Consider the following 17984-nt stretch of genomic DNA (forward strand, 5'->3'; position numbering starts at 1 on the left):
TGTAATGAGTGGCTCATTTCAGTGGGTGGAGCCTAGTAATGGGTGGTGCCTTATGGTGGGCGGTACCTACACTGCCATATTTTGAACATAAATATCTGAGGACTTAAATTAATCCATGATCGTTGAAGTGACAGTGAGGAGCGTGGGGCGGTGAGGATAGTGGGGTGGGAGGCGGTGAGGAGCGTAGGGCGGTGAGGATAGTGGGGTGGGAGGCGGTGAGGAGAGTAGGGCGGGAGGCGGTGAGGAGCGTGGGGCGGTGAGGAGAGTGGGGTGGGAGGCGGTGAGGAGCGTGGGGTGGGAGACGGTGAGGAGCGCGGGGCGGGAGGCGGTGAGGAGCGTGGGGCGGTGAGGAGAGTGGGGTGGGAGGCGGTGAGGAGCGTGGGGCGGTGAGGAGCGTGGGGTGGGAGGCAGTGAGGAGCGCGGGGCGGGAGGCGGTGAGGAGCGTGGGGCGGTGAGGAGAGTGGGGTGGGAGGCGGTGAGGAGCGTGGGATGGGAGGCGGTGAGGAGCGTGGGGCGGTGAGGAGCGTGGGGTGGGAGGCGCTGAGGAGCGTGGGGCGGTAGGCGGACGGCCACAGTCAGGGTTTCGCCATATTAGCGCCATTGACACCGTAGCCTCATCCTTTCTTCATTGCCACAGAACACCGTGACGCTGGAAGACGAGTGATTGTGCGAATGTGCGGACACGACGCTGCCGACAGTGCAGATCTCCGCGGAAGTCATAATAATGCAGCACGGAAGAAGGGCACTGAGCCTAAAAGGAGGAACCTGAGCTGCAGGAATGGACACCAGCGAGGAATGACTGCGGAAGGGAATGGAGGCTCAGGTCACGAATCCTCCGACGTCTGCACAGCCGTAATCTCCTGCAGGAAAGAGAAACATCACAAAACCGGGCACAGACAAATAATCTCCTCCATCTCCTGAATTATTCTCCAGGGCTGCATTCAGTGATCAGTAATGTATGTACACAGTGACTGCACCAGCAGAATAGTGAGTGCAGCTCTGGGGTATAATACAGGAGGTAACTCAGGATCAGTAATGTAATGTATGTACACAGTGACTGCACCAGCAGAATAGTGAGTGCAGCTCTGGAGTATAATACAGGATGTAACTCAGGATCAGTAATGTAATGTATGTACACAGTGACTGCACCAGCAGAATAGTGAGTGCAGCTCTGGGGTATAATACAGGATGTAACTCAGGATCAGTAATGTAATATATGTACACAGTGACTGCACCAGCAGAATAGTGAGTGCAGCTCTGGGGTATAATACAGGATGTAACTCAGGATCAGTAATGTATGTACACAGTGACTGCACCAGCAGAATAGTGAGTGCAGCTCTGGGGTATAATACAGGATGTAACTCAGGATCAGTAATGTAATGTATGTACACAGTGACTGCACCAGCAGAATAGTGAGTGCAGCTCTGGGGTATAATGCAGGATGTAACTCAGGATCAGTAATGTAATGTATGTACACAGTGACTGCACCAGCAGAATAGTGAGTGCAGCTCTGGGGTATAATACAGGATGTAACTCAGGATCAGTAATGTAATATATGTACACAGTGACTGCACCAGCAGAATAGTGAGTGCAGCTCTGGGGTATAATACAGGATGTAACTCAGGATCAGTAATGTATGTACACAGTGACTGCACCAGCAGAATAGTGAGTGCAGCTCTGGGGTATAATACAGGATGTAACTCAGGATCAGTAATGTAATGTATGTACACAGTGACTGCACCAGCAGAATAGTGAGTGCAGCTCTGGGGTATAATGCAGGATGTAACTCAGGATCAGTAATGTAATGTATGTACACAGTGACTGCACCAGTAGAATAGTGAGTGCAGCTCTGGAGTATAATACAGGAGGTAACTCAGGATCAGTAATGTAATGTATGTACACAGTGACTGCACCAGCAGAATAGTGAGTGCAGCTCTGGGGTATAATACAGGATGTAACTCAGGATCAGTAATGTATGTACACAGTGACTGCACCAGCAGAATAGTGAGTGCAGCTCTGGAGTATAATACAGGAGGTAACTCAGGATCAGTAATGTAATGTATGTACACAGTGACTGCACCAGCAGAATAGTGAGTGCAGCTCTGGAGTATAATACAGGATGTAACTCAGGATCAGTAATGTAATGTATGTACACAGTGACTGCACCAGCAGAATAGTGAGTGCAGCTCTGGAGTATAATACAGGAGGTAACTCAGGATCAGTAATGTAATGTATGTACACAGTGACTGCAGCAGCAGAATAGTGAGTGCAGCTCTGGGGTATAATACAGTATGTAACTCGGGATCAGTAATGTAATGTATGTACACAGTGACTGCACCAGCAGAATAGTGAGCAGAGAGGCGGACGTCTCTCACCTCGGACAGGGCGCCTTTCAGTCTGGAGTAGGCCTCTTCCAGGTTATCGTTAATAATGACTTCATCGAAGAGGCCGGGCTCTTTGCCTGCGGACAAGACAGACGAAATAAGGTGGAGTTATGGTAGCGGGGGGCGGGGCCTGATGAGAACTTCTGTTTTATCTTAGGGGTTCATTAAGGCTACTTTCACACTAGCGTCGTGCACTGCACGTCGCAATGCGTCGTGGCAAAGTTGTCTGCAGGATGCGGTTTTTCTCCATAGATTTTTATTAGCGACGCAGTGTCACACATTGCAACCATCGTGCGACGGTTGCGCCGTATTTTGGCGCACCGCCGCCACAAAAAAAAATCTAACTTTTTCTGTGCGTCGAGACCGCCATTTTTGACCGCGCATGCGCGGCCGAAACTCCGCCCCCTCGTAAGACTGCTTCTGCTGCCCATGTCGGGCCGACGCAGTGCGACGGCCCCGTACCGATGCTAGTGTGAAAGCAGCCTTAGAGTAGCACAAGCTGGAGTGATGTCACAGCAGCGCCACCTGCAGGACAAGCTAAGCTAAGTGCAGTGGGGATTGTTGTTTCTTTAGCAGAGGGTGCACTTACTTATTTCCATGTCGTCCCTGGCTGCCTGCAGCCTCTTCTGTAGACTTTCCTCGGACTCCGTTTTTCGGTCTCGCAGCCTCTTCTCCTGTAATGAGACGGGAGCAGAGTCACAATCAGACGAGAGCCGCGTCCATCCAAATGGCAGCGATCAGGACCGGCCGACCCCGCGGATAATACAAGGGGCTTTACAGGGGGATTCCTCCTGGCCGAGTGCAGCCTCCATCATCCTGACCACTACCTCGGCTGACCTGCCGACGCTGGAGACAGCGAGGTCTGGACTAATGGCCATGTACAGACTTTCTGATTTGTGCCCCCATGGACCTCAATCACATTCTCCAGCATCCCATAGATCTGAAGGTCCAACAAGCTCCCATAGACCAAGGACAGAACCATGAGAAGTAAGAACCGCGTGGCCCGTCTGCCATCGCTGTGACGTATTCCTGCTGGGTCACAATACAATCCTCCAATGGCTGCAGGGGTGGAAAAAAGAAAACGCAAAAATGAAAAATAGCATTTAAGGGTTAAGTGGGTCAAAGGAGCAAAAGTAGAAAAAAAAAATGAATTATGGAATCTGCCCCTGACAACCTGATTATGTCTTGTGAAATCCCCGAAAGATCTGCTCCGGACACGTGAACATTTCTTTCCATCCTGTTCACTGCACTGGGCATGTTGGTGCAGGACCCAGATCCCATGTGAGCGTCGTGTCCTCCGCAGAGACGTCCTCCCGCTGTCACAGTGAGCGTCGTGTCCATTGCATGATCATCCTGCCGCTGTCGCAGTGAGCGTCGTGTCCTCCGCAGAGACGTCCTCCCACTGCCGCAGTGAGCGTCATGTCCTCCGCAGAGACGTCCTCCCGCTATCGCAGTGAGCGTCGTGTCCTCCGCAGAGATGTCCTCCCGTTGGCGCAGTGAGCGTCTTGTCCTCCGCAGAGACGTCCTCCCGTTGGCGCAGTGAGCGTCGTGTCCTCCGCAGACACGTCGTCCCGCTGTCGCAGTGAGCGTCGTGTACTCCGCAAAGACGTCCTCCCGCTGTCGCAGTGAGCGTAGAGACCTCCTCCCACTGTTGCAACGAGCACTCTGACTTGGAAATGAGCCCATTGATACAGCAACAACAGGCCACCCAGATTCTCCCTCCCCGGAGACCGTGGCCACGTCTCTCCCAGTGATGAGCCGCTACCAAAGCACAAAGGTCGCCCAGTGATGAGCAGAAACTAAAGCACAAAAGCCGCCCACTGATGAGCTGCCACCAAACCACAAAGGCCTCCCAGTGATGACTCACCACCAAAGCACAAAGGCCTCCTAGTGATAAGCCCCCAAAGCACAAAGGCCTTCTAGTGATAAGCCACCAAAGCACAAAGGCCTCCTAGTGATGAACCGAAACCAAAGCACAAAGGCCTCCCAGTGATGAGTCACCACCAAAGCACAAAGGCCTCCTAGTGATGAGTCACCACCAAAGCACAAAGGCCTCCCAGTGATGACTCACCACCAAAGCACAAAGGCCTCCTAGTGATAAGCCCCCAAAGCACAAAGGCCTTCTAGTGATAAGCCACCAAAGCACAAAGGCCTCCTAGTGATGAACCGAAACCAAAGCACAAAGGCCTCCCAGTGATGAGTCACCACCAAAGCACAAAGGCCTCCTAGTGATGAGTCACCACCAAAGCACAAAGGCCTCCTAGTGATAAGCCCCCAAAGCACAAAGGCCTTCTAGTGATGAACCGAAACCAAAGCACAAAGGCCTCCCAGTGATGAGTCACCACCAAAGCACAAAGGCCTCCTAGTGATGAGTCACCACCAAAGCACAAAGGCCTCCTAGTGATAAGCCCCCAAAGCACAAAGGCCTCCTAGTGATGAACCGAAACCAAAGCACAAAGGCCTTCCAGTGATGATCCGCCACCTCAGCACAAAGGCTGCCCAGTGATGAGCCGCCACCCCAGCACAAAGGCCGCCCAGTGATGAGCCGCCACCAAAGCACAAAGGCCACCCAGCGATGAGCCGTCACCCCAGCACAAAGGCCGCCCAGTAATGAGCCACCACCCCAGCACAAAGGCCGCCCAGTGATGAGCCGCCACCCCAGCACAAAGGCCTCACAGTGATAATCCGCCACCCCAGCACAAAGGCCGCCCAGTGATGAGCTGCCACCAAAGCACAAAGGCCTCCCAGTGATGAGTCGCTACCAAAGCACAAAGGCCTCCCAGTGCTGAGCCGCCACCCCAGCACAAAGGCCTCCCAGTGATGAGTCGCTACCAAAGCACAAAGGCCGCCCAGTGATGAGCCACCACCCCAGCATAAAGGCCACCCAGCGATGAGCCGAAACCAAAGCACAAAGGCCGCCCAGTGATGAGCCGCCACCCCAGCACAAAGGCCTCACAGTGATGAGCCACCACCCCAGCATAAAGGCCGCCCAGCGATGAGCCGAAACCAAAGCACAAAGGCCGCCCAGTGATGAGCCACCACCCCAGCACAAAGGCCGCCCAGTGATGAGCCGCCACCAAAGCACAAAGGCCGCCCAACGATGAGCCGCCACCCCAGCACAAAGGCCGCCCAGTGATGATCCGCCACCCCAGCACAAAGGCCTCCCAGTGCTGAGCCGCCACCAAAGCACAAAGGCCGCCCAGCGATGCGATGCTCCTGTACAAAGGCCGCCCAGCGATGAGCCGCCACCAAAGCACAAAGGCCTCCCAGTGATGATCTGCCACTCCAGCACAAAGGCCTCACAGTGATGATCCGCCACCCCAGCACAAAGGCCGCCCAGTGATGAGCCGTCACCCCAGCACAAAGGCCGCCCAGTAATGAGCCACCACCCCAGCACAAAGGCCGCCCAGTGATGAGCCGCCACACCAGCACAAAGGCCTCACAGTGATGATCCGCCACCCCAGCACAAAGGCAGCCCAGTGATGAGCCACCACCAAAGCACAAAGGCCGCCCAGTGTTGAGCTGCCACCAAAGCACAAAGTCCTCCCAGTGATGAACCGAAACCAAAGCACAAAGGCCTCCCAGTGATGAGCCGCCACCCCAGCACAAAGGCCTCCCAGTGATGAGTCGCTACCAAAGCACAAAGGCCTCCCAGTGCTGAGCTGCCACCCCAGCACAAAGGCCTCACAGTGATGAGCCGCCACCCCAGCACAAAGGCCTCCCAGTGATGAGTCACTACCAAAGCACAAAGGCCGCCCAGTGATGAGCCGCCACCCCAGCACAAAGGCCTCACAGTGATGAGCCACCACCCCAGCATAAAGGCCACCCAGCGATGAGCCGAAACCAAAGCACAAAGGCCGCCCAGTGATGAGCCGCCACCCCAGCACAAAGGCCTCACAGTGATGAGCCACCACCCCAGCATAAAGGCCGCCCAGCGATGAGCCGCCACCCCAGCACAAAGGCCTCACAGTGATGAGCCACCACCCCAGCATAAAGGCCGCCCAGTGATGAGCCGCCACCCCAGCACAAAGGCCTCACAGTGATGAGCCACCACCCCAGCATAAAGGCCGCCCAGTGATGAGCCGCCACCCCAGCACAAAGGCCTCACAGTGATGAGCCACCACCCCAGCATAAAGGCCGCCCAGCGATGAGCCGAAACCAAAGCACAAAGGCCGCCCAGTGATGAGCCACCACCCCAGCACAAAGGCCGCCCAGTGATGAGCCGCCACCAAAGCACAAAGGCCGCCCAGCGATGAGCCGCCGCCCCAGCACAAAGGCCGCCCAGTGATGATCCGCCACCCCAGCACAAAGGCCTCCCAGTGCTGAGCCGCCACCAAAGCACAAAGGCCGCCCAGTGATGAGCCGCTACCAAAGCACAAAGGCCGCCCAGCGATGCGATGCTCCTGTACAAAGGCCGCCCAGCGATGAGCCGCCACCAAAGCACAAAGGCCTCCCAGTGATGATCCGCCACTCCAGCTCAAAGGCCTCACAGTGATGATCCGCCACCCCAGCACAAAGGCCGCCCAGTGATGAGCCGTCACCCCAGCACAAAGGCCGCCCAGTAATGAGCCACCACCCCAGCACAAAGGCCGCCCAGTGATGAGCCGCCACACCAGCACAAAGGCCTCAGTGATGATCCGCCACCCCAGCACAAAGGCAGCCCAGTGATGAGCCACCACCAAAGCACAAAGGCCGCCCAGTGTTGAGCTGCCACCAAAGCACAAAGTCCTCCCAGTGATGAACCGAAACCAAAGCACAAAGGCCTCCCAGTGATGAGCCGCCACCCCAGCACAAAGGCCTCCCAGTGATGAGTCGCTACCAAAGCACAAAGGCCTCCCAGTGCTGAGCTGCCACCCCAGCACAAAGGCCTCACAGTGATGAGCCGCCACCCCAGCACAAAGGCCTCCCAGTGATGAGTCGCTACCAAAGCACAAAGGCCGCCCAGTGATGAGCCGCCACCACAGCACAAAGGCCTCACAGTGATGAGCCACCACCCCAGCATAAAGGCCACCCAGCGATGAGCCGAAACCAAAGCACAAAGGCCGCCCAGTGATGAGCCGCCACCCCAGCACAAAGGCCTCACAGTGATGAGCCACCACCCCAGCATAAAGGCCGCCCAGCGATGAGCCGCCACCCCAGCACAAAGGCCGCCCAGTGATGAGCCACCACCCCAGCACAAAGGCCGCCCAGTGATGAGCCGCCACCAAAGCACAAAGGCCGCCCAGTGATGAGCCGCCACCCCAGCACAAAGGCCGCCCAGTGATGATCCGCCACCCCAGCACAAAGGCCGCCCAGTGATGAGCCGCCACCCCAGCACAAAGGCCGCCCAGTGATGAGCTGCCACCAAAGCACAAAGGCCTCCTAGTGATAAGCCGCCACCAAAGCACAAAGGCCTCCTAGTGATGAACCGAAACCAAAGCACAAAGGCCTCCCAGTGATGAGCTGAAACCAAAGCAAAAAGGCCTCCCAGTGATGAGCCGCCACCCCAGCACAAAGGCCTCTCAGTGATGAGTCGCTACCAAAGCACAAAGGCCTCCCAGTGCTGACCCGCCACCAAACCACAAAGGCCGCCCAGTGATGAGCCACCACCCCAGCACAAAGGCCGCCCAGTGATGAGCCGCCACCAAAGCACAAAGGCCACCCAGCGATGAGCCGTCACCCCAGCACAAAGGCCGCCCAGTAATGAGCCACCACCCCAGCACAAAGGCCGCCCAGTGATGAGCCGCCACACCAGCACAAAGGCCTCACAGTGATGATCCGCCACCCCAGCACAAAGGCAGCCCAGTGATGAGCCACCACCAAAGCACAAAGGCCGCCCAGTGTTGAGCTGCCACCAAAGCACAAAGTCCTCCCAGTGATGAACCGAAACCAAAGCACAAAGGCCTCCCAGTGAGAGCCGCCACCCCAGCACAAAGGCCGCCCAGTAATGAAACGCTACCAAAGCACAAAGGCCGCCCAGTGATGAGCCACCACCCCAGCACAAAGGCCGCCCAGTGATGAGCCGCCACCCCAGCACAAAGGCCTCTCAGTGATGAGTCGCTACCAAAGCACAAAGGCCTCCCAGTGCTGAGCCGCCACCAAACCACAAAGGCCGCCCAGTGATGAGCCACCACCCCAGCACAAAGGCCTCACAGTGATGAGCCACCACCCCAGCATAAAGGCCGCCCAGCGATGAGGCGAAACCAAAGCACAAAGGCCGCCCTGTGATGAAACGCTACCAAAGCGCAAAGGCCTCACAGTGATGAGCCACCACCCCAGCACAAAGGCCGCCCAGTAATGAAACGCTACCAAAGCACAAAGGCCTCCCAGTGATGATCCGCTACCCCAGCACAAAGGCCGCCCAGTGATGAGCCGCCACCCCAGCACAAAGGCCGCCCAGTGATGAGCCGCCACCCCAGCACAAAGGCCGCCCAGTGATGAGCCTCCACCACCAAAGCACAAAGGCCTCCCAGTGATGAGCCAACACCCCAGCACAAAGGCCGCTGTTATGATCCGGTGACTTTGGAGCCGCATGAACTTTCTCTGGAGTAGGTGGAAACTGTACTGACCGCAAAACCTGAACTAACACCGCAACTAGAAGTAGCCGTGGGGTGTGCCTAACAAACCCTAGACACCTCGACACAGCGGGAGGACTAAATACCCCTATAGATGGAAACTAGGAGTTAGACATACCGGTAACGGTATTTCCAGGAGTCCATTATGACAGCACCACAAGGAGGTTGCTCTTCATATCCTTGATAGGGACAGGAACACAGAAGAGGTTAAATAGCCGCTCCCCACCTCCACCCTTCAGTGATTTTACAAAGTACCACACCAGGATGGATACAACGCAATTTTATTGAACTTCCTCTCTATACATGTTCATATCACACATCAGACAGGAGTTCAAGGGAGGGTAAATAATAGGTGCTGTCATAATGGACTCCTGGAAATACCGTTACCGGTATGTCTAACTCCTAGTTTCCAGGTCGTCCCTTATGACAGCACCACAAGGAGAAATACCAAATAACTCCTATTTAGGGTGGGATTACAGCTTGGAGGACCTTCCTCCCAAAGCCGGTCTGTTGTTTTGACAGAACGTCTAGTTTGTAATGTTTACAAAAGGTATTTGGACTAGACCAAGTTGCCGCCCGGCAAATTTGGTCCATGGATGCACCCGCACTCTCTGCCCATGAAGCAGACATTGCTCTCAGAGAGTGGGCTTTTATATGCTCTGGAGGGGATTCACCGGCTGAAGTATACGCAGCGCAAATAGTAGATTTAATCCATCTAGCTAGAGTCGCTTTTGAGGCTTTTTTGCCTCTATTTTTTCCCGACATCTGTATAAATAGATTTGAATCAATTCTCCAGCCATCTGTAAGATTCAAATACTGCAAAACTGTTCTCTTAACATCCAGGGAATGGAGAGAACGTTCTTTTTCATTGTTAAAGTTCTGACAGAACGTAGGCAAAACTATTTCCTGGCTTCTGTGAAAGTCCGTCACAACTTTTGGAAGAAACGAAGGATCCAACCTTAGAATGATGCAGTCTTCCTGTATCTTTAAATATGGATCTGTTATGGACAAGGCTTGAATTTCGCCTATTCGCCTTGCTGTCGTTATTGCGACCAAAAAGACAGTCTTGAATGTTACCGATTTTCAGCACGGTGGCGCAGTGGTTAGCACAGCAGCCTTGCAGCGCTGGAGTCCTGGGTTCTAATCCCACCTTGGACAACATCTGCAAAGAGTTTGTATGTTCTCTCCGTGTTTGCGTGGGTTTCCTCCGGGCACTCCGGTTTCCTCCCACATTCCAAAGACATACTGATAGGGAATTTAGATTGTGAGCCCCATCGGGGACAGTGATGATAATGTGTGCAAACTGTAAAGCGCTGCGGAATATGTTAGCGCTATATAAAAAATAAAGATTATTATTATTTTAGGTCTGACTGATCAAGTGGCTCGTATGGAGCCTTCCGTAATTCATTAAGTACCAATGTGAGGTTCCATGAAGGTACTGAACTTCTTATTGTCGGTCTGATACCTTGCGTAGCTTTGATGTATCTCATTATCCAGGGATGGTTTGCTAATGGATAGTCATAAAAGGCACTTAACGCTGAGATTTGTACTTTTAGCGTACTAGGCCTCAAGCCCATATCAAAACCTGTTTGAAGGAAATTTAAGATCTGAGAGATATCTGGTTCTTGTAGGACGGATATTGGAGTATTGGTTTGAGTACAAAATTTCTTCCAAATTTTTTGGTATATAGCCGAGGTTACCGGCTTTCTGCTTTTCTTCATGGTTGAGATAACCGAGTCCGACAGTCCTTTTGATCTCAAGATTTCCCTCTCAAGATCCATGCTGAGAGTTGTAGCATCTTTAGATTTTGATGGACCAGCGGTCCTTGCGTTAGAAGATCCCGCCTCAGCGGTAGTAGCACTGGGTCTTCTATCGCCATCCACTTCAGCAGAGGAAACCAGCTCCTCTTGGGCCAATATGGCACTATTAGGATCACTACCGCTGGACTTTCCTGAATTTTTCTCAGAACTCTGGGAATTAGAGCTAGGGGAGGGAACGCGTATGCCAGTTCCATGTTCCAATGTTGAGCCAATGCATCTATGCCAGTTGGATTGTCTCCTGGATTTAATGAGAAAAATTCTTTTGTTTTTGTATTGTCCTTTGTGGCAAATAAATCTACCTGCGGAGTGCCCCATTGTTGGATTAGCTGAGCAAAGACTTCTCCGTTTAGAGACCACTCTGTCGGTTGCAATTTCTCTCTGCTGAGAAAATCCGCTATTTGGTTTTGCGAGCCTTTTAGATGAACTGCTGTGATGGACTTCACAGTATCCTCTGCCCAGGAGAATATTGTCTCTGCTAGCGCTTGAAGTGGACGGTGCCTCGGTCCTCCCTGATGTAGGAGAAAGGCTACCGTGGTCGAGTTGTCTGAGAAGACTCGGATATGGTGTCCCTGCACTTCGTGTTGGCACCCCTTTAGTGCTTCCCAGACCGCTCTGAGTTCCCTGTAATTGGAGGAACTGTTGCGTACCGATGGTGGCCATGTCCCCTGAAGGTATCGTCCTTCTATGTGGGCTCCCCAGCCACTTGAGCTTGCATCGGTGGTTATATTTACACATGGAGATATTCTCCATGGTTTTCCTCTTTTCAGATTTTTTATGTCGATCCACCATGAGAGGGACTGTTTTTTACCTCGCTGGGTAACCGCATCTTGTTGTCTAAAGAATTTTCTTTCCCGTTCCATACGGAAAGAACTTCCCTTTGAAGCGTTCTGGAATAAAATTGACTCCACTGTACGCTGGGGATACATGAGATCATCAGTCCTAGAACCCTCATAGCCTTCCTGATGGAAATGAATTTGCGTTTCTTTATCGTCTGAAGTTCTTTTTTGATTGACCGTTGTTTTTGGTCTGGTAGGAAGGAGTATTCCAGTTCGGAATCTAGTAGTACTCCCAGAAATATTTTCCGTGTCTCTGGTTCGAGACTTGTCTTTTTTAAATTTATTATCCACCCCAGACGCTTCAGGAGGGCCATGGTAATTTTTAAGGATTCTTCCATCTGTTGAGATGAATCTGCTATTAGCAACAGATCGTCCAGGTATGGTGCAATGAGAACTTCTTTTTCTCTTAAATGGGCCATGACCTCCGTCATGAGCTTTGTGAATATCCTCGGGGCAGAGGAGAGACCGAATGGTAGACACTGGTATTGGAAATGAAGGATCCCCTTGCGGCTTCTTATTGCAAATCTGAGGAATTTTTGATGTGAGGGATGGATGGGAACATGATAATATGCATGTTTGAGATCTATCGTGCACATTACCGAGCTCCTTTTTATTAATGGTATAATTGACCTGAGAGATTCCATCTTGAAGCGTTTGTATGCTACCCATCTGTTTAATGGCTTTAAATTTATTATTGTACGGTATTCTCTGTTTGTTTTTTTTATAGAGAACAGACTGGAGTAATGCCCCTGAAAATGCTGATGATGGGGTACCGGAACTATGACCTGTAACTCTACGAGTTCCTGTATGTCTGTTAGCAGCCTTTGATGTACTGCTGACGACTCCGTCTGTGTCAAACAGACTCTCTTGGGGGGTAGATGAGTAAACTCTATCTTGTACCCCTGTGCAACTGTCTGCAGAATCCACTGATTCTGAGAAATGGTCTGCCATCCCTCTAGGAAGTATTGTAGTCTTCCTCCTATGTTGTTGGCGTCATTGTTTGCTGGGTCCTGCTGACTGGTCACGAAAGGAACCTCTTCCTCTACCCCCTTTAGGGTAGCTCCATCTGCCGGACTTCCCTTTCCCTCTGTAGTCCTGTCTTGGGTGAGAGCGAGTTTTCCGAAAGAATTGTGTTTTCTTTGGCTTCTCTTCAGGGAAGCCTTTCTTCTTATCGGACGCTTTCTCAAGAAGCTCGTCGAGCACTGGACCAAAGACGTGAGATCCTGAGAATGGAATCGAACACAGCTTATTTTTTGATTGTGTATCTCCTGTCCACGATCTCAGCCATAAGGCCCTTCTTGCTGCATTTGAGAGTGCATTATTCCTTGCAGCAAAACGTACTGATTCCGCTGAAGCGTCCGCCATGAAATCAGTCGCCATTTTTAGAACTGAAAGAGATTTCAGGATTTCTTCTCTTGGAGTTCTGTTTTTAATATGGCTCTCCAGCTCGTCTACCCAAAGACACATGGATCTTGCTACGGAGGTAGCCGCTATGTTCGTCTTCATAATGGCGGCTGACGACTCCCAGGCTTTCTTGAGAAGATCCTCTGATCTTTTATCCATTGGGTCCTTTAACCCTGACGAATCCTCAAAAGGAATAGCTGTTTTCCTTGTGACCTTGGCCACAGGAATATCAATTTTAGGGACTGATTCCCAAACTTTAGTTTCTTCCGGGTCAAAGGGAAGACGGTACTTGAAGTCTCTTGGGACTATTAGCTTCTTTCCCACGTCTTCCCATTCTTCCATTATCATTGCTGTTATGTGGTTGTTGACCGGAAAAACTCTATTTCTGCGAGTTCTTAGTCCTCCGAACATTTCATCTTGAACCGACAATGGCTCGGACGAGTCCTCTATTTTCATAGTGCTCCTAACTGCTTTTAGCAGCACGTCTGTATTTTCGGATGAGAACCGGTATTTTTTCCGTTCTTCTGGGAACACAGCCGCCGAATTACCTTCTTCGTCTGAGCCCGGATCAGAGTAACCCGAGACCTCGCCTTCCTCAGAAGTTAAGTCCACGTCCCATCTAGGTCTTTTAGGCTGCGGAGACTGGGGTGGCACCATTGTAGACACCGTAGCTTGGACTTCGTCTCTGATCATGGTTTTAATACTATCTAATAGCGAAGACTGTTCGTCTTTTAGGAGTTTAGCGATACATTTTTCGCATAACTTCTTTTTATGGCCATCCGGGAGTTTGGTGTTACATAACGGACATCTGATGGTCCTTTTTTTGACAGTTGGCCTTTCAGGAATGTCCTTATCCTGTAAAAGTAAAGGAAATCCCTGTAGCTATGGCTCTAGCCTGTAAAATATCCCATACCACGTACTACTCACATGGTCCGTGGGCAGCTCTAAGGACTGGACGTCAGGACGACTAGCACCTTCCATCTTACTGAGTCAAGTGTGCTGTCAGTTTGTCCGTCATTAAATAGTCAGTCTTACCCAGCTTCAAGACATCTGATTCGTCCTCCTTCCGAGCTCAGCTGCTGGCCTCCACGGTGATTCCAGGTCTCCAGCTGTAGTACGCATGCGTCACTGGAACGCACGCCGACCAGCCTGGGACCTAGATTCTGGCGCACAATCCAGACCCCATTCTGTTCCGGCCGCTGCTTTCCCCTGTGGCTTTCCGGCGTACCCGGAAATGCACCGGCGCTGCTGACCCCAGGAATCTGGCCACGCCTCCCGGAAGTAGTCATCGGCGTCGTCCGACCCTGGAGCCTGGGCAGGAAGTTCGGGGAACGATGCCAGCGCCGGCCGCACATGGAGCCCTGAGCGCCGGACACCGCGCCGCAGCTGCCGCCCCAGAACCCCTTTGTGAAGGGATGGGGCGGCCCTAAGGGAGCGCACAGCTCTACCTTCGTCGCGGAGGGACCTCCATCGGTATCCAGCGACCTGGGGAGATTCCACAACGGGACTCCTGCGGCCAGAGCCCCCTCCAGGGGGATAGGGCCGCATTCGGGAGCGCCTGCTCTCCGAGACCTGACTCCGAAATCAGGTAAACTTCAATCTTCTGGAGAACTCTCTCCTGCGTCTGTCCCTGATAGGGACAGGAAAAACACTGAAGGGTGGAGGTGGGGAGGGGCTATTTAACCTCTTCTGTGTTCCTGTCCCTATCAAGGATATGAAGAGCAACCTCCTTGTGGTGCTGTCATAAGGGACGACCTGGAAATAGGAATACTACCTTGCCTCAGAGCAGAACCCCAAAGGATAGGCAGCCCCCCACGAATATTGACTGTGAGTAGGAGAGGAAAGACACACGCAGGCAGAAAACAGGATTCAGCAAAAGAGGCCACTCTAGCTAAATAGGAAAGGATAGGACAGATTACTAAGCGGTCAGTATTAAAACCCTTCCAAAAATATCCACAGCAAATACAAAAAGTTCCACAATCTAAAGACATGGAATGTATATCTGCCACTCCAGAGAATCCAACAAGACTGAGAAAATACTGACACAATCTAAGCTGGACAAAAAAAAACACTGAATAGCACTAAATTGTGAAGCACATAGCATGTGTGCCACAGAAACAAAACCAGACCCTTATCTTTGCTGATTTGTCAGAAGGCAGAGGGAACCCAACCAGGACCAAAACCTCCCAACAACCATGAACAACTGGCAAGGACTAATGAATCCTGCACGCCTAAATACCCCAGTCAGAATTGCAATCAGCAGATACACCTGACCAGGACTGCAACTCAGGGGCAACTGCATTACCACCTACTACCACCGGAGGGAACCCAAAAGCAGAATTCACAACAGGCCGCCCAGTGATGAGCCTGTTATGGACCTGGTGGTTAGGAGCACCCGGAATGACCTGATGGTTAAAACGGAGAACCTGAGACAAGCTCTGAGGAGGTGGTAACTCTACTGACCGCAATCCCTAATCCTATCGCACACACTAGAAATAGCCGTGGAGCGTTCCTAACTCTCCCTAGATGCCTCTTCACAGCCTAAGAGCTAACTACCCCTAAAGATAGAAATAGAAGCCTACCTTGCCTCAGAGAAATTCCCCAAAGGAAAGGTAGCCCCCCACAAATATTGACTGTGAGTTAAGAGGGAAGTGACAAACACAGGAATGAAAACAGATTTAGCAAAGGAGGCCGAATCTTCTCTAGATAGACAGAAGATAGGAAAGGGAACTGTGCGGTCAGTATTAAAAACTACAAAAACCACGTAGAGTGTGCAAAAAGACCTCCACACCGACTCACGGTGTGGAGGTGCAACTCTGCACCCCCAGAGGTTCCAGCTAGCAAGGAAACATCATAATAGCAAGCTGGACTAGAAACATAGCATGTACTGAGAAATATACTCAAAAACAGATGGACAACAAATTAACTAGCAGGGACTTAGCTTCTGCTGGAGTAGACAGGTCATCAGAGAAATCCAAGAGAGATCTGAACCAGTACTGAGACATTGACAGCTGGCATGAACTAACGATCTAAGCAGAGTTAAATAGAGAAGTCAGCAGAAGCAATAAGCGAAGGCAGCTGAGAAAGCCAACCTAAAAGATTAGCAGTTCCACTTAAAGCCACCAGAGGGTGTCCAAGGACAGAACTCACCAAAGTACCATTCACGACCACAGGAGGGAGCCCGAGAACGTAATTCACAACATGAGCCGCCACCAAAGCACAAAGGCCGCCCAGCGATGAGCCGCCACCCCAGCACAAAGGCTGCCCAGTGATGAGCCACCACCCCAGCACAAAGGCCGCTGAGTGATGAGCCGCCACCACCAAAGCACAAAGGCCTGCCAGTGATGAGCCACCACCCCAGCACAAAGGCCGCCCAGCGATGAGCCGCTACCAAAGCACAAAGGCCGCCCAGCGATGAGCCACCACCCCAGCACAAAGGCCGCCCAGCGATGAGCCGCCACCCCAGCACAAAGGCCGCCCAGTGATGATCTGCCACCAAAGCACAAAGGCCGTATTATGTACAGCAGAAACAGTTTGCACCTGTCGTATATACTGCTATTCTGGTGATTGAAAGTAGTCTGCTGGAGGGCACCGGTGCAATAACCGGCTGTACATAACACTACCGTGACACACTGAATGTGGTTTGCACAGTACTTGTAATGCGGCACCTCAGCTGAGATAATAACCTTATCACAGAGTTATTCACTGCCCTGACCCACTTTGGCTATATATCTTTTACTGTCCCCTCCCCCCCCCACGTCTATATCGGTCCATATGGGCTTCATTAATAGTCGGGATAGGGTAAGTGGATAGGGCTACTGAGGAGCAGCCGACGAGAGCGGGGGCGCCACAGGCGTGCTTATTTAGGGGTGCCAACCTCCGCAGCCAGGTAGGGATAGTATTTTTTCGGGTTTGTGAGGGTCAGATATACCAGGCCTTGCACAGCATATCGTACCCCTATTCCAAATCTCTATTGTAGTTCTTGTGATGAAGAGTTTCTTACTAAGGCTATCTTCGTTTTCTGGCATCGTAGGCTAACCAATGACATTTGTTGATATATAATATTTCTCCCCCATCAGTCACCACCCTCCATTTTCCTGCGGCACGTGTTGTGTAGATACGGGCTTTCTCTTTCTGTCCTGCTGTATAGTAGGGCTGATTAGATTTTATCAGGACGAGCCGCCGGTGAGTGCTGGCGCCATTTTGCGTACAAGCTCGGGTGCCAACCTCCACTGCTAGGAAGGGTGGACTAGGGAATTATAGGGATAACTAGTAGCCCATTTTTTTCATATATAGTGTAAGTTTGCGGGTTTTTTTGTCTACTAAAATTTTAACTATTTTTCAAATGATGCTGCAGAGGTTGGATTCCCTGCAATTAGAGGAGGGGGCGCTGTTAGTTACAGCTGACGTTGAGGCGTTATACTCCTCAATTAGGCACGAAGATGGCCTGAATGCAGTCTCACATTACTTGTATGAGAGCAATCTAGATCCACCGTTGATTGAGCTGTTATTAGCTTTATTAAAATTTGCGTTAGAACATAATGTCTTCATGTTTAATGGGGACATTTTTGTGCAAGTACAGGGTACAGCAATGGGGGCCAAATGTGCCCCCGCATACGCAAATTTATTTATGGGCTTCTGGGAGCGAGAGATATTTCAGGGTGATGGTATCCCAGGCAATGAAGCTATTCAGGGATGGAGTCGCTTCATAGATGATGTCTGTTTCATCTGGGAGGACTCCATAGAAAATTTGCGTGGACTAATGGCATTACTAAATAGTAATGATAAAAATATAAAATTGACATATAATTTTGGGAGGAAGGTGGAATTTTTAGATTTAAGGATAGAGGCACTCCCTAATGGAAAAATAATTACAAATGTTTTCAGAAAGCCAACAGCCACGAATACGTTGTTATCTGCATCCTCTGCTCATCATAGGTCCACTTTGAATGGGATCCCCACTGGACAATTTATGAGGATAAAAAG

At 51.5% G+C, this 17984-nt stretch overlaps 1 protein-coding gene and 1 long non-coding RNA gene across 4 annotated transcripts in view; one reads left to right on the forward strand and one right to left on the reverse strand.

Annotated features, from left to right (window-relative positions):
• The first annotated feature begins 44 nt into the window (after positions 1-44).
• LOC143781283 (uncharacterized) lies at positions 45-666 on the forward strand. The gene is made up of 3 exons (XR_013216643.1): positions 45-171; positions 213-294; positions 538-666. It is a non-coding gene; the product is annotated as an uncharacterized LOC143781283 (long non-coding RNA).
• Positions 306-17984, reverse strand: part of GUK1 (guanylate kinase 1) — a 39034-nt gene continuing 21355 nt past the window's right edge. For 2 of the 3 annotated variants that reach the window (XM_077267789.1, XM_077267791.1), the window contains 3 exons: positions 2974-3058; positions 2376-2461; positions 306-860 (listed from right to left, as the gene is read on the reverse strand). In XM_077267789.1, the coding sequence (XP_077123904.1) occupies positions 825-860; positions 2376-2461; positions 2974-3058 (207 nt within the window). In that variant the 3' untranslated portion in view covers positions 306-824. The remainder of the gene's footprint in view (positions 861-2375; positions 2462-2973; positions 3059-17984) is intronic. The other variant, XM_077267790.1, reaches the window with a different exon arrangement.

Source organism: Ranitomeya variabilis, chromosome 6 (genome assembly GCF_051348905.1).
Source record: "Ranitomeya variabilis isolate aRanVar5 chromosome 6, aRanVar5.hap1, whole genome shotgun sequence".
NCBI classification, from domain to species: domain Eukaryota; kingdom Metazoa; phylum Chordata; class Amphibia; order Anura; family Dendrobatidae; genus Ranitomeya; species Ranitomeya variabilis.